At 40.1% G+C, this 16,270-nt stretch overlaps 1 protein-coding gene across 2 annotated transcripts in view; it reads left to right on the top strand.

Moving 5' to 3' along the window:
* The window catches only part of gsk3ba (glycogen synthase kinase 3 beta, genome duplicate a), a 31,776-nt gene extending 23,349 nt beyond the window's left edge, over window positions 1-8,427 (top strand). The window contains exons 4-11 of one of the 2 annotated variants that reach the window (XM_032530126.1): window positions 1,546-1,656; window positions 2,783-2,913; window positions 3,483-3,589; window positions 3,842-3,939; window positions 4,065-4,173; window positions 5,602-5,784; window positions 6,218-6,316; window positions 6,762-8,427. In XM_032530126.1, coding sequence (XP_032386017.1) covers window positions 1,546-1,656; window positions 2,783-2,913; window positions 3,483-3,589; window positions 3,842-3,939; window positions 4,065-4,173; window positions 5,602-5,784; window positions 6,218-6,316; window positions 6,762-6,832 — 909 coding nt within the window. In that variant the 3' untranslated portion in view covers window positions 6,833-8,427. The remainder of the gene's footprint in view (window positions 1-1,545; window positions 1,657-2,782; window positions 2,914-3,482; window positions 3,590-3,841; window positions 3,940-4,064; window positions 4,174-5,601; window positions 5,785-6,217; window positions 6,317-6,761) is intronic. The other variant, XM_032530127.1, reaches the window with a different exon arrangement.
* Window positions 8,428-16,270: the final 7,843 nt, after the last annotated feature.

Here is a 16,270-nt window from a genome sequence, read left to right as displayed (position 1 = left end):
AAAGCTACCCGTGTCTGAGAGCTGTTTCAGAAATGTTGCTCATCGTCACTGATATCTCTATCCGTTTGGGTCTCACAGTCCTCACGGCCCATTTCATTCAGTCACCATATATGTGTCTAATTGTCTGAGTGTGAGAGGGAGCGAGCAGTCAGTACAAAGCAGGGCATTGAGCTGACAGAATTATACCACACAGTCTGTCTGGGAGAGCTCTTCACGGGCCTAGCTCGCTCATTGTGCCTTGAAGACCTGCAGGGAGCCGGCTCCATCCACCGCCCGCGCTGCATGTCGGGCAGAGTGTTAACACTGCTAACAGATGGGGGAGGCAAAGGGATGTGGACACTCGTTCCCAGACCGAATAGGCGAGAGAGAATAATTAAATTAAGTTAGGCTTGAAGCCCTGTCATATTAATTCAAGGCAGTATATCTCACAGGTGTGTGGTTAATGGTTGGAAACAGTACTGGTTCCATGAGAAAGGACATCCAGCTCAATAGTGCTATCCTCTCAAACACTGAGTGACCACTAAACACATTTCATTAAAGATGAGTGACAGATGTGCCAGGATGACTCAAAACACTCCTGGCTATATAATGGGGATACAAAATGGTGTTTACAAATGTATTTATGAGCCTTTGAAAAATAAAAAAAAGTAGGAACCAATGGGCTTTGGGCAGTGTGTCACAAGCAGAGCAGGGAGGTCAAAAGGTATTTAGGGATTGACTTAACCATTGTTGGTTTTGGTAGTCTATAATATTGCTTGACTTATCCTTTAAATGCTGTTGAGGGAAATGATTGATAAAATGATGATTAAATCACCCTTACTCATGAATTTATCCAATTAATCAGGCAAAGTGTGTCATCTGAAGTCTAGGTTACTCCTAATAACTCATCAGGGACAGCCGCTTTGTGAATCTAGGGGTTTTGTGTCTAAAAATATTTACAAACGGTTTCATTTCAGCATGAGCTATGAGCAAGATTTGACTTGATCTCAAAGAATAGATTCACAAGGAACACCCGATGACTCAGTGCCAGCTAACTCAGGTCCGAATTAAAGGAAAAAGGAAGTGCTAGAATAATTGGGTGGAAAAGCCTCAGATACAGCATCCTTTTAGGGTCACTGTGCTCAAGAGTAGATTGTGCACAACCCTGCCCTCCAAAACAGCCCCCCCCCCTCCCAACCAGGAAATTATATCATTATCTGCGGCCACTGTTGGAGTACAGGACGTCATGACACATGTTGTGTTTCCTGCCATCGGGGGACAAATCCTACACAATGGATTCCCAGAAAGACTGCGAAAAAAAACATCTGCTCACAAACAGCTTGTTTCAGCAAGGAAAGAGCTAACCGCAGACACAGGGAGAAGAGGAAGGGGTGGAAAGAACACGTTCTCCAAAATCAATTGACATATTAGGCAGCTGGAATGTTCATGGTTGTGCACATTTGTAGGTGGCTAAGTGTTTAACTTTTCTGCTTGACATTGCAATTTATCATAGATTTTTAAAATATTTTTCATGTTAATGTTCATGTTTTTGCTCCTCCCCAACAGAAAGATGAAGTGTATCTGAATTTGGTTCTGGATTACGTTCCTGAGACTGTCTACAGAGTGGCCAGACACTACAGCCGAGCCAAACAGACTCTGCCCATGGTTTATGTCAAGGTATTTAAGTGGGTGCGCGTGTGTGTCTCCACTTTATTAACACAACCTTGCAAACTGGGAAAGACACTATATATTTAATCAAACTCCCACACAAGATGTAATCGAAATACATCATCAATACTATCTCAGTAGAATACAGTAAATTATATGCAAGTATTTTCACAGCACTGCATATTTCCCATTTCCCACCTCAAATATGATCTCTCTGTTCCACACTGTGCACCAATCACTTGTCACTTTATAAAATATCTCCCCGACTCGGACAGATGCAAATGTGAGAATAATTTGCAAAGGCAAACGCTGCACGTTTCCTCTCTTCAGTTCAAATGATGTTCCTATCTCAGTGAAAAACCGTAATTGGAAAACCCGCTGATTAATTAGTCCCACACAGCCGAGGAAGCACTCAGTTAACCTTTTAACTACACAACTATTAAAATTAATCAGTGCAGGAAATGTGGGGGAGACCTTGCACCTTGCATGCTGGCTTACCGTATTATCACATTGAAGTAATATTTGTCATCTCACAAGAAAACCGGTTAATATATAAAAATGTTGCCTGCTTTTATTTGAAATGTTGTTTTTAAAAGAATTTCTGGTAGCTAAACATATTTTGCACAAAGGACATGAGAATCAATTTTTGTACACACACTGTATATCTGTAATCACCAAAATCCATAGTTTCTGATAGAATCAGCGGGGAGAAAAAAGGATTTGCAGTTGCAGACACATCTGTGTTTTATCTGTACAAGGCCTTGTCAACAAGGTTTAGTAGTGGCCGGGTTGGCTCAGTTGGCAGAGCAGGCGCACATACGGGGAAGTTTACTCCTCGAATTGGACCTGCGGCCCTTTACTGCATGTCAATCCTCCCTCTCTCTCCCCTTTCATGTCTTCATCTGTGCTATGGAAAAGAAAAGCATAAAATGCCTGAAAAAATAATATAAAAATAAGGTTTAGGAGTTTAAAGAGGCAATGTGAGATGCTATTGTCCAAACATTTGCTGATAAAATGTTTTGTACTTGACTGGGCTGCACTTGGTTCTTAAGTGGTTGTTTCCAAAGTTTAACCCTGTTCTGAAAACTAAGCTTGCTGTTTGTGTGTGCTTAATCTGATGTGTTTCTGTGTGCAGTTATACATGTACCAGCTGTTCAGGAGCCTGGCCTACATCCATTCGTTTGGGATCTGTCATCGGGACATCAAGCCCCAGAATCTGCTGCTGGATCCAGAGACTGCCGTGCTCAAGCTCTGTGACTTCGGCAGGTGAGACTAGGGTTGGGTATCGTTTGGACTTTTACGATTCCGATGCCGAACCCGTACTTGCAATGGGATTCTGATTCCTAAACCGATTCTTGAAAAACTGAAAAATGCCATCAAAAAAGACTCTTTTAGTTTTTTTTAAATTGAAAATTATTGAAATGTAACACTAGAATAACGTTTTAAAGTACTTAAATAAATAATAAGTAGACTTAAGTCACCGAACACACACACACACAAATAAATAACAGTTACATTATTAACAAGTAACAACAAAATTAATGTTGAGTTGTTACGCTAACCAGCGCCCAGAGGGAAAATATGGCATTTTAAAAGTAGCCTACATTTATGGTAGCTAGCTACAGTAGTCAGGTTTTTCCTAGCACTGAAAGGGATTGTAATATGTTGGATGCTCCTTCACAATTCTAGCAATACTCGGTTTTCACTCACACACTCTTCTGTGTGAATCCCAATGTCTTTCAGGCTTTTCTTTAGGGTTGTATATCCCTTCTTTTGGCTAACATGCAGTAGAATATGGTGATGATAATGATTATGTTCTTTGATTTTGTGTGCAGTGCTAAGCAGCTAGTCCGCGGAGAGCCCAATGTGTCCTATATCTGCTCTCGCTACTATCGAGCCCCGGAGCTCATCTTTGGTGCCACTGACTACACGTCCAGCATAGGTAGGCTGACTCCAGCGGTCACAGTCAACACTTTAACCCTTAAGACACTAAATAAGCGTAAGCTTAGCAAATACATTATATTACATGTTACTCGGGATTGTATTTGATTGTGAAATATAAAAACATTGTAAAAAGACAATAGTGATCAGATGTTCTGTATTATTTGCCAGATATCCAGAGGAGCGTGGTCATTTCTGGCCTTCTTTTGCTTGTATCTGACTCCTTTTTTGTGACCTGCTTTTTCCTTTTTAGATGTGTGGTCAGCCGGCTGCGTGCTGGCAGAGCTGTTGCTAGGACAACCAATATTCCCTGGTGATAGTGGGGTGGATCAGTTGGTTGAAATTATAAAGGTATTGCCCAGTGTGACCCACAGGGTGTAAAAATAATGAAGGGGTCTGTTTCTCTTTCACAAGTGATGATCAATTCCTGTTAAAGACACACTATGTCACGCTCTTGTCTGTCCTGTTCTTACCAGGTTCTCGGGACTCCAACCCGAGAGCAGATCCGTGAGATGAACCCCAACTACACTGAGTTCAAATTTCCCCAGATTAAGGCACACCCTTGGACTAAGGTGAGTCAACAGGTACAGGAGCCCTTTTACTTCTCTAAGATTCACTGTTGCTGCATCTCTCGTTCCCATGCGTGTGTTGTCAACGTACCTGCATGCTGCTCCCAACCATCCATCACATCCACCCAACAGAGTTGCATGAGGCCTTAAAGGGGCTCTAAGCTCTAACACTGTTTATGATTCGTGGTGCAGGTTGGCACGTTTTTGTTTTTGTTGCCGTTTGTGGACCCTGGGCTGTCTACAGAGGCCACGTTTCTTTACATTGTGTTCAGGGGACAGGCAGCTAGCGGATAGTGAGGACATGTTCGCTGTAGGTGACTAAAAAATGTTGTAGCCTAAAACACACGTGACATCGCTTAGAGCACCTTTGATAGCCCGCTCTGAGCCATTATGAATGACTGCTAAAACACAGACAAAGACTTAATCTTACACCGTTAACACTCTTTTTAATAGTTTTCTTATGCATGTGAAGCATTCTAAGATTTCTACTATATAATATGAAGAGTTCTCTTGTTTTTGCTTCTTATTGAACAGCCTTGAGAAAGGTAGCAACTGTCACATTTACATTTTTCAGGTGAGGTCGTAGATTAAGGAAATGCCATAAAATCCTTTCAAATCCTGCTGTTTGAACTGAAAATGTCCATCAGGCTAAATAAAAAGAGTTTCTTCCTTAGTTTTTGACAATTTGTTGCACAAGGTTTTCACCCCTCAACAGTAGCATGCTATGGGTAATTACATCACGTTACTTTACATTTATTTGGCAGATGCTTCTGACTGGCTCTTAAACATGTTTTTTGGTTTTAAGTGTTGAACCTGTGTCATCTCAGTTGCAGCACCGTGTCTTGAACCACAAAAGTCCATCCTGCTCAGCCGGTCCTTACTTTGCTCTGGGTTATCATTCAGTTTATGAAAGACAGGTTTTCCACTTTATGCTCACAGTTTAGCTGTTTTAATTCATGGTGAAAATAAAACAGGTGGGAAACAGTAAAGGGACATCTGGCTTCCCTCAGCAGTCCCACCCTCAGCCTTTGCATTGGATAACAGTCATCCAATCAGCAGGCTGCAGCAGGTCCTTGTTGGCCTCTCAGGCGCCGTGCTGTGGTCGCTCTGTGTAACTGCGTTCAGTCAGTGCGACTTCACTGCTTCAGCAGTCAACGCCATTCATTCATTCACAACACCCTTCACATTTGACTGAGTACATTAGGCTTTATAAATTATTATTTATTTCATTTTCAAGCCAAGTTCATTTTGTGTGTTTGTTTGTTTGTTTTGGGGGTGTGTGTGTGTGTGGGGTGTGTGTGTGTGTGGGGTGTGTGGTGTGTGTGTGTGTGTGTTGTGTGTGGTGTGTGTGTGTGGTTTTGGTGGGGTGTGTTGTTGTAAACTTGAGAGCAGACTTAATGCGAACACTGCTGACAACTGTGTTTGTGTCTAATGTTGTTCGGGTTTTTCCGGCCGCGTACCCTCCAGAGGCCATCGCCCTGTGCTCTCGCTGCTGGAGTACACCCCAGGGCCCGCCTCACCCCTCTAGAGGCCTGCGCACACTCCTTCTTTGACGAGCTTCGCGACCCCAACGTCAAACTGCCCAATGGGAGAGAGAAGCCCTCCCTCTTCAATTTCACCACCCAGGGTACGCACAGACAAAAGATATTCTGTTCATTAGTATAGACGACTAAAACAAACAGAAAAAAATATTTGCTTAACAGAATGACTAACAGTTCAATCAAAATAGTTGCTACTACATTTTTTTGTTGAGCAACTAAGCGTTTAATGCAGTCATTGTTCCAGTTTCAAAAAGATATTGGCACTGACTGAACTTCTGCTGTTTGCCTCAGCCTAATCTTTTTTTTTTTGCCATCAGATTTTCAACAGTATTATTCACACATATCTCAAACTGTTTAGCATTATTAAGCATTAGATACCTCTTCCCACTAGAATATATTCCTAGCTTCTTTTATTTATTTTTTTATTACGTACAAGTCACCGCTTCCATCGATGGCTAACATGTATTATCTATCCAGGAGTTGCATGAACTTTATTAAACTGGTAACTTTTTCTTTCAGAGTTATCCAGTAATCCCTCTTTGGCCTCCATACTCATCCCTGCCCATGCCCGCAGCCAGGCCACTGCCTCTACCCCAACTAACACCTCTGTCACTACAGGTTAGAGGCATGCTTCCTTTAACAGGCACTTCTTTACTGCAGCTTCAAGGCTCTTTTTATCTGTTGGAAATACTGGTTTGGACTTATATTGCTGCTGTCTTGAAATATAGTGTTAAGCTCTTGTGGTTAAAATATTTAATTTGAAGTGTGTCAAGTTGTGTAGAATGTAACTTGTGCTAAAAGTTGGTGTATAAAAGTTGCTGTGGAAGTTTTTCACATTTCACATTTTCCACCACATTGAACCATACTGGCTCAGTTTCACCAATGCATGCCTGGGAGCCCAGTACAACCTGTAATCACGGAGCAGCTTCAGTTGGACGTTACAGGTGTTGCTGCACATACGCTCTGACTCACAGCAGTAGATCTGTAACTCGTTCCCTACTTACTAATCTCCTCACTTATTTGTGTGTAACTGGAACTGATCATCTCCTCTTCCTGTCCACAGATGGCAGCAGCACAGAGCGAGGTCCCAGCACCACCACCGCCTCTGCCTCGGCTTCCAACTCCACCTCCTGAGCCCGCAGACGACCCGCCCCGCTCCCTGGTCTCAGCCCCGACCCACGGCCTCTCCATTGCCCCGGGCAGGGGGTGAGCTCCGCTCTGCTCAGCTCTGCTCTCCCCTGCTCTCCTCCCTGATAGCAGCGGAGCGATGCTGAAGCAGCCCGGGTTCAACAGCTAGCCAACAGCCCCATGCCATGACCGCAAACCACGCATCCATAGTCTGCCTCTTTTATCCCTGACTGGCCCCTCATCTAGCTGTATGAACTCTACTCCATCCTCCGTCAAAGGCGTCTCCCAGTGCCCTTTCAATGGGGGAAGGAAAGCGCAGGGCCAGAGGTGTTGTCGACTGTACTATGGATAAAAGTACACTGTAAATGTATACACAATGCTAGTCTGCTATGTTTGTAAGAGGACAATCTGTAGAAAAAGTCCTAAGCTGTCCCCCCCTTGGCCCTCATCCCTATATGGTCTTCCTCCTTTGTCCTCCACCACATTGTCCCATTTTTCTGCATCCTCATCCTTTGACCTCTGACCCCATGTGTCCCCTGGTTGATTCCCCCCCCCCTTTTGGTTTCTCCTGTAGTGCATGGTCTGAGTATGGTTAGGATCACCCGGGGGTCAGCCCACCCTCTCTCTTCTCACCTCCACTTCCGCAGACAAGGCATGAGGCTCACGCACGGGTATACACACGTACACACTCATAAACTCACACACACACACACAAACACACACACACACACACACACATACACACACATGGGTGCATGATGATCCTGATGTATGTGGAAAAAAGCAGTCCACTTGCAGGGGTACCGTTTGGACAGGTTATTATTATTATTATTATTATTATTTTATTTTTAAATTTTTTTTTGCCCAGGGTCGTTTTTAAATGGTCTGAAAAGTTTTACTCGACCTGGTTTTTAATTTTTGTTTTGTACTCCTGGGCAGATGTTTTTGGATTGCCATGTGCAATGGATATGACATGTATCTGGTCCTGTGTGCTTGTTTTAATATATACATACAAAACAAACACGCATACATACACAGTTTATATATTACTTTTCCTTATGTATAAAAAGTATATATAGATATATGTATATTAACTACAATGGTTCAGAAATCATTTATGGTGAGCTCATATCTGGCAGAGCAGTGGCAATATTTGCTGCTTCCTAATGACAATAGATGTAGATAAGGTGGTGTTTTTTGTTTTCTTTGCTAGGGTGTTGTTAGATTCCAGCAGTCACCCTGTTCTCCCGTGTTGTCTGTATAAGGGTCTAGATGGTTTTAGGGCATTGCTCTATTCCCCTTCTTTGCACTGACTGTCTGTAACAATGTTTCTGTGGCAGTGCAGTGTCTAGACACAACATTTCCCCCATCTAGCTCTTGCTCTCCATCTCTGTGAAGAATTCAAGATGTTTTCCTAACACTTTGTTTCCTCAACTCTTTTAGAAGTCCCAGCGGTGGTTCCTTGGCTCACCTCTGACTCTCATGTTGTGACCACTGACTGAAGTGTTAGCATAGCGTTCTTTCTCCTCCACCTGCCGCACATAGAGCCACTCGGTACAGTGTTGAAGCATCTTATTTACAGAGAATACACACGTAAAAAAGAGCTGATTTGTATATACAGTATAAATGCACCTCACCAAAATTCTGACTTGTATGTTTTTATGTTGTTATGTTCATTCTTTTTTTCATGTTGCCAAGGTATGAATGTGTGTGTGTGTGTATATGCGTATGTGTGTGTGTATAATATATATATATATATATATATATATATATATATATATATATATATATATATATATATATATATATACACACACACACAGACCCATGTACTGTTAATGAGCAAAAACAAGATGACAAAAGGTAGGGAATGAAATGAAAAAAAATAATAATTACAAAACAAAACAATCAAGGCAAAACTGATGTTGTTCATGGATATTGTAGATGATGATGATCAGCTTTATCCAGCCATATGTTCAATCTTATCTGTACAGTAGATGACAGCTGTATTATTGTAACAAGAACTAGTCATGTATAGTGTAACTATAGTTTGGAGTGCCTTTGCTTTCATACACCTTCGCCTTGCCCCCCCCCCCCCGATTGTGACTCTCCCTTCGGTGCTGTTGAATGTCCTGCAACACATGCATTCTCCCACTTGATTTTCAGTCACCTCCACTCGCACAGCTTCCCCTTTATTGCACACTTAATGCAGTATACAGACATTTTAAGGATTTTTTTCCTTGACTTAAGATACAAGCAGATGAGTGTTTATTTTAATAGATGTTTTATCTTGGAAACACGTGCACGCACAAACCTGTATACCACAGTCCTGGCACGGGCTCCGGGGCATGAAGTGGGTTGGAGGGGGGTCGTTGTGGATGGCGGCAGGGGTTCAAAAGGCCTCATACTGTAAATATACAGTACAGTCACAGTATTTGTTCCGTTACCAAAGCCCAACTAAGATGTAGTTGTGATGAGCCATCCTCAGGGGCAGTAATGTAATCTGTTTTGTTTTGTTTTGTTTTTCTCTCTCTGGATATTTGGTGGTTCCTCTGTCCTCTTACTTGTTCTCCTTCCTGTCTGTATACTAGGAGCGGGATTCAGTAGCACCTAAGGGTTTGAGTCATGTAGCCTCTCTCGTGTCTCCTGCTTGCTGTTATTTTGTGTTGCTACACCAGAAAGTTTGACCACCTCACCCTAGCCCTAACTCCAGTTCAATAAAACACCACGAAGGTTACCAAAAAAGAAGATGAGCAAGTACTAGCATATATACTAGCTTGATATGCTAACTGGGGTTAAAGAAAAATCATTAAAAAAATACCACAAACATCCTGTATAACAATACTACTACTTGAATGCCTCTGTTTGTGACTGACATTTTTATTTCATTTTTTCTTTTGTTCTGTGAAGGTATGCTACATGTGCACCTCTGTAAATACTCCCTCTGCGTGCTCTGAGGAATAGTTCCCTGGTACTGTAATTTGCATTAAATAAAGAGTAGGATAGCCTGGAAATGATCAAGCCTCTTTGTCTGTCCCATCTTCTTTTAGTGCGAGTGCAAAATCATGGTCAATATCAAACCCGTTCAGAGTATCTTGGTCAATATTTTAATATTTTAAGAAAAGTGAGATTGTTAAATGTTTTCTAAATGTTTCTAAGTGTTAAGACTTGCTCTCCGATACAAATTGCAGAAGCAGCAGCTAACGTTACACGCTTAACATATGTCGTTTGGAAAACTGTGAAAAAGTTGATTTAAAATACAATGTTTTTTCCCCCCAATACTCTCACTACATGAAAAAGTTGTATTGTATTGGAGTGTGATTCTTCCAAATGTTCATGTTAAAAATGTTGATATTTATATGATAACAAGAGCTAGTCATCGCAGCGCTGTGAGGCTGTATTTAGCATTTAGTTCAAAGCCCCGCTGTGCCTTTAGCTAAATCCTAACATCAGCAAGTTACCAATGTCAAAGTGAACATGCTGACGTCTAGCAAGTCTAATGTTCACCATCTTAGTTTAGCATCTTAGCCTGCTAACATTTTCTAATTAGCACTAAACACAAAGTAAAGATGAGGCTGATGGGAATGTTGTTAGTCTTGCATGTATGTACACACTGAAATAATGACCAAATCATGGCGCTAGATAAAAAAGTCAGGGGAAAGTGAAAGTGAAAAGGAACATCAGCACAGAATTGGATGGAAATCCATCTAATAGTTGTTGACACATTTCACTCAAAACCACAAATGGAAACCTCATGGTGGCTCGAGAGGGAAAAAAACAGGGAACACCAAAATCAGTGTGCTTCATCCTCTGGGCTGAATGTCTGCACATAATGTCATGGTGACAGAGAGATAGAGATTCAGTATATTATGAACCCAAGAGGTGGACTGACCGACCAACTCTGCCATCTCTACATGTACAGTAATGCTATATATTAGTTGAGCAATGAAATATAAGAACTCTGTTGAGTTTGAAAAAAAAAAAAAACAGTAACAGCAAATTAAAATATTTGTAAAAAATATAAACTTGCACTAAAACCTTGGAAATGTCTTTTGTTTGTAAGTCCTACTTATTTTTTTGACTATAATGGTCAAATGTTGACTATTCTTAGGACCATTTCTTTAACAGTTTGTACAAACCAGACACGATTTTTGAGCTGGCATCACCTTTGTCTTAGTGTGACCACAGTGCGGCAGTGTTTGTCTTATTATGCTGTTAATGACATAAAGGCGCCATCAAACACTTCAATCTGTGGAGCAGTTTTATTTACCATAATTACAGAGCATTTTTGCTTCACATAATTGCACATAATTAAAAATACTAAATAACAACCCGAGGTAATAAATATGAAACACAAAGATTGTCTTTGCAACTACAGCTCTTTCCATTCTCTGAGAAAATACTGTACATACTCCATGGTCTCTCAAAATTAAGAAAAACATCACACCTCACAAGTTTACGTCAACATTCATTCATAGACACGCGCAATGTGTACTTACTGTATGTACGCAAAACAAATAACACATATATGGCAAATCCACCAGAACTGTAACCAGTAAATAAAACAAACTTTGTATTCGTACATTTTGGATATCGTACTATCCTGATATGACGGGTGTTGTCTTTTCCTGGTTTTAAAGGCTGCCTTACAGTAGAGTGATGTAATTTTCTGAACACACCACACTGTTCAAACTTCTAAGATTTGCCTTTACCTACGTAGTTATTATATCAACGTAACTGATGATTATTTATCAAAAATCTCATTGTGTGCATATTTTGTGAAAGCAATAATTGTCAACCCCAAAATATCGCCACAATATCAACATCGAGATATATGATTTTTGCCCAGCTCTAGCCTATCATCCATGTTGTCTATATTTAAAAAATCTTTACAAATATGTTGGATTCATTTTCATGCATATTTTCAGACATATATATATATATATATATATATATATATATATATATATATATATACAGTATACTAAATATATATACTGTATTTATATTTTTTTTAATTTTTTTTAACTATGAAACAATAATTTGGTGGTCCCCCTGCAGCAACTCTGAGGACACCCTAGTGGACTCTGCTTTAGATTATCACATGACGGAAATGCATCTTTTTTGTATTTCCACACATTTGTACAGCAAAAACTGAATACTTTGCTTTAAATCAAAGAGCTCATTCCGCGGGTCCTGTCCATGTACAGTAGATGTCGTACTGTTTTTCTGGTCCTGTCCTCTTACAGTAAATCCAGGTTTGTATTGTCAGTGCCAAGTTTTCATGAAGCGTGTCAATCACACTGGGTTGCTGCACATCTGGACGGTCTGATAGATACAAACAAATCTACTAATCCAAAGATGGGCTGGGTACAAATGTACACCGTTTCTAGGGTTGAAATATTTACAGGGTTCATAAATAATGGGTTATCATGGACAGGGATGAAGACCTGCTGCTACCTGGAGAAAACAGGGACGTGGTTTGCATGAGAACAACCTTCTCCTCAACCCACTTGCGAGGTGGTGACATTGACCGTGAAACGAAAAACAGGGTACAGACAGTGAAATGTACAGAGATCCAAACATGGGAATTATCTAATGTACTCACAGTGCGTACTTGGTACATGTTAATGAAATAGGGACTTTGCTTGACTTTAAACTATATTAGATCCTATGAAAAATTATAGTATGTCCTTCGGGTGAAAAGTATTATGCTACTTCTATATATACTACTATCTATTCTAGCATCTATCATCTATCATATCATCATCTGATCTATCTACTATCTATCTATCTATCTACTATCTATCTATCTTCTTCTATTCCATCCATCTTCATCTATCTATCTATCTATCTATCCATCATCTATCTATCTATCATCTATCTATCTATCTATCTATCTATCTATCTATCATCTACTATCCATCCTATCTATCTATATCTATCTATCTATCTATTCTATCTCTATCTATCTATCTATCACTACCTATCTCCATCATCTATCTATCTATCTATCTATCTATCTATCTATCTATCTATCTATCTATCTATCTATCTATCTACCTACTACTATCTATCTATCTATCTATCTATCTATCTATCTACTACTATCTATCTATCTATCTATCTATCCTACCTATCTATCTATCTATCTATCTATCTATCTATACCTACCTACCTATCTATCTATCTATCTATCTATCTACCTATTACCTATCTACTTCATCTATCTATCTATCTATCTACTATCTATCTCATATTTACTATCTATCTATCTATATTTACTAATATTCACACACTTTCTTTATCTATTTCACACTAAAAAGATCCAACGTGATGCAGTGGGGAGGAGGGGGCTACAGATGTCCACTAAACTCACTATTTTTTCACACCACACAACCAGATTGAAGTGGAATAAGCCTGAGTTGTTGTTCTGAATAAAATAATACCGGGGAAAGATCCATTATGCTAAATTTACCATTTTCAGAGCCATTAACATTGTTTCCCGTCTTTCCAGTAACAACCTGTACAAGTTCAAACCGTCTGTAACCTCAGCTGTGATGGGACGGCTTTGAATATTTCAGGATGTCAAATGCTTTTGGAAGTTTGTTTTAAGTATTTGCTGTACATAAAGGGGGTTATATGGACAATTATTATCAGGATTACTATCACAACATATTGTTTCCTTGAGATCAATATTTACCTAAGTATTAAAGATCACATTAGTTTTAAATGCAAACCTGGTAAACAAGTGACATGTGAAATAAAAGGTTGAATTTCTGCCACATCAAAGAGTTTTTTGGGCATGGGCATTTCATGTCTTTATTTAAAAAAAAGAAAGAAAGAAGCATGCCTTTATTTTTTAAGATCCCAAGATATGACACACTTAAACCACAATATCTCAATGTGAAAACTTTGTCACAATAAGATGTCTTTATATGGCAGAGTAACTGTATCCTCTGTGCTAATGTAGCATGAAGAATACGCATTGTTGCTATGGTTTAGTACATTTGAACATACCTTGCACCCTTTTTTAGTGTCGTAACGTGAATCTTTAACAGACACCAGCTGGCCAATCAGAATACTCTTCTGTGTGACCTGAATTATTTCCTAAGCGTACTGTACATATCCCATGAACATTGTGAAAGTCAGTGCCCTCAGTACCAGCATTAAAGGAGGTGGCGGTAGCTCCGTCTGTAGGGAGTTGGGTTGGGAACCGGACGGTCGCCCGTACGGAACTAAGTACGGAGTGTGGACTGGTAGCAGCAGAGGTGCCAGTTCACCTCCTGGGCACTGCCAAGATGCTCTTGAGCAAGGCACCGAACACCCCTCAACCGTTCAGGGCACCTGTTCAGCAGTCGCAGCCCACTCACTCTGACATCTCTCCATTAGTGCTTGTAAAAGGACCTGAGCATGTGTGTGTATTTCAGGCCTGTTTGGAGTGTGTAATAACAGAGTTTCTATTGCAATTTCCCCATAGAGGATCAATAAAGAGTATAAATTACATTAAATTTGGCCTGCCAAAGGTAGTGAGTATAAAGTTGGAAGACAGTGAATGCATTCAGTTTAAACTTTAGAAAAGAAACCGACAACACTAGTTCAACAACATTGTGGCAAACACTCTTCCACAAGTCACATTACACCGTCTGTCATCCTGATCTTCACAATCGTACCTACAGCACCTTTAACCCTCTGAGACCAAGCGACGAAGCCCACGAGCCTAAACAGCACCTCTGATTCATAGTTTAATCATTTAATAACCATAACAGCTGGCGACTCACCAGAAGTTGTGTCTAAAACCTGACGAGTTAGCGGTTACGGAGGTCTCTTCCGGGTCTTTCTAGCCTCTACAGGTGATTTTCTATCCAGCCTGGAACTTCCAGCCTTTTTCAGGGTTGTTGAGCATTAAAGCAACACTAGAGACCTTTTCGTACCCTAAAATAATGTTTCCAAAATCGTTTCAGTGGTACATCAACTCGTAACAGGGTGAACGGCACGTCAGCATTCGCTTGGTGGCTCTCTACTATGGAGCTAGATTTGTTTATTTCTTACATGCGAGAAAATAAATGATCTGAGAGAGAAAAAAAAAAAATGTTTGACAGAAAAAGTTATCACACAGATAGCAGAAAAGAATTTTATGAGAGAAAAAAAATATTTGAGAGAAAAAGTTTTGATACCAACAGCAAAAAATTATAATATTTGGGACTAAAAAAAGTTTAAATATAAATTTTATAAAGAATTTCTGAAAAGAAAAGAAATCTCTCTCAAAATACTTTTTAAAACTCAAATATATATTGTTTACTATCAGTATCAAAAAAAATTCTCTAAAAAAAAAAAAGGGTTTCTCTGAAAACGTTTTTCTTCTCGCTCTCAAAACCTAAGTCCTTGCTCTCGATGCAATTTTTTTGCTGATGATTTTTCTCTCGATGTGAAAATAATGTCATGGGCGGGGCCACGTTCCTTTAGGCCAGTCAGGTGAGCACCGTCTTGTCTTAGGAGGCGATCTAAATCATTACACCACTGTCACCATAGATGAGCTGCCATAGTTGAGTGCGGAAGCTAGTGTTAGCTAACTAGCAGCCAGCCCACTTCTAAATAAATACCTTTTAGTTATCTAAACACTTTATGCAGCCGCAGACGGACCGCCATCGGTGGGGCTCCACCAGCGTAGAAACATTGCTAGAAAGCTTCGCTGCCGACCTCGACCTGATCTGATCGGAGCTCCAGTGGGTAGTGATGGCCAAATGAAGCTTTGTGAACCAGTATCTTTATGTTCTGAGTCCACTCGATGGCGCTCTTGGTTTTAAGAGAAAGGCCTAAGGCATTGCAATTCAGTGTATTCTCAACCAATTGGTGAACAGAGAGCGCCATCTAGTGGGCTCAGAAAATAAAGACACTGGTTCATGAAGCTTCATTTGGCCATCACTACCAGTGGGAAACGGAAAGCTCCGCACACCCGGTAGCAGCGGCACAACCCCCCTGGAGCTCACCGCCAGTGTCGGTGGAATAGCAAGCTAGCGTTGACCAATAACGTCAAGAAGAGAATACGACAAATGTTTTGAGAGAAAACCTTTTTTTAGATAATTTTTTTTCCACACTGATAGCAAAAATATATATTTGACAGTTTGAAAAAGTATTTTGAGAGAGTTGTTTTTCTCAGAAATAATTTTTAAAATTTAAAATTTATATTGAAACCTTTTTTTGTCTCAAATCTTATTATTTTTTGCTATTGGTATAAAAACCTTTTCTCTTAAATATTTGATTTTTCTCTTATAAAATGCTTTTTTGCTATCAGTGTGATAACTTTTTCTCTCACATTTTTTTTCTTCTTCTCTCAGATCATTTATTTTCTTGAATGTCATAAAGAAAGATGATCTAGCTCCACATCCACCGGCTATAACCGCACTCTGCAAGTTTGCCAAATCGAGCAGCGGATGTATAGTT

This window comes from Etheostoma spectabile, chromosome 11, assembly GCF_008692095.1.
Source record: "Etheostoma spectabile isolate EspeVRDwgs_2016 chromosome 11, UIUC_Espe_1.0, whole genome shotgun sequence".
NCBI classification, from domain to species: domain Eukaryota; kingdom Metazoa; phylum Chordata; class Actinopteri; order Perciformes; family Percidae; genus Etheostoma; species Etheostoma spectabile.
Note: the sequence above shows the minus strand (reverse complement) of the source record. Positions and strands in the feature narration are given on the sequence as shown.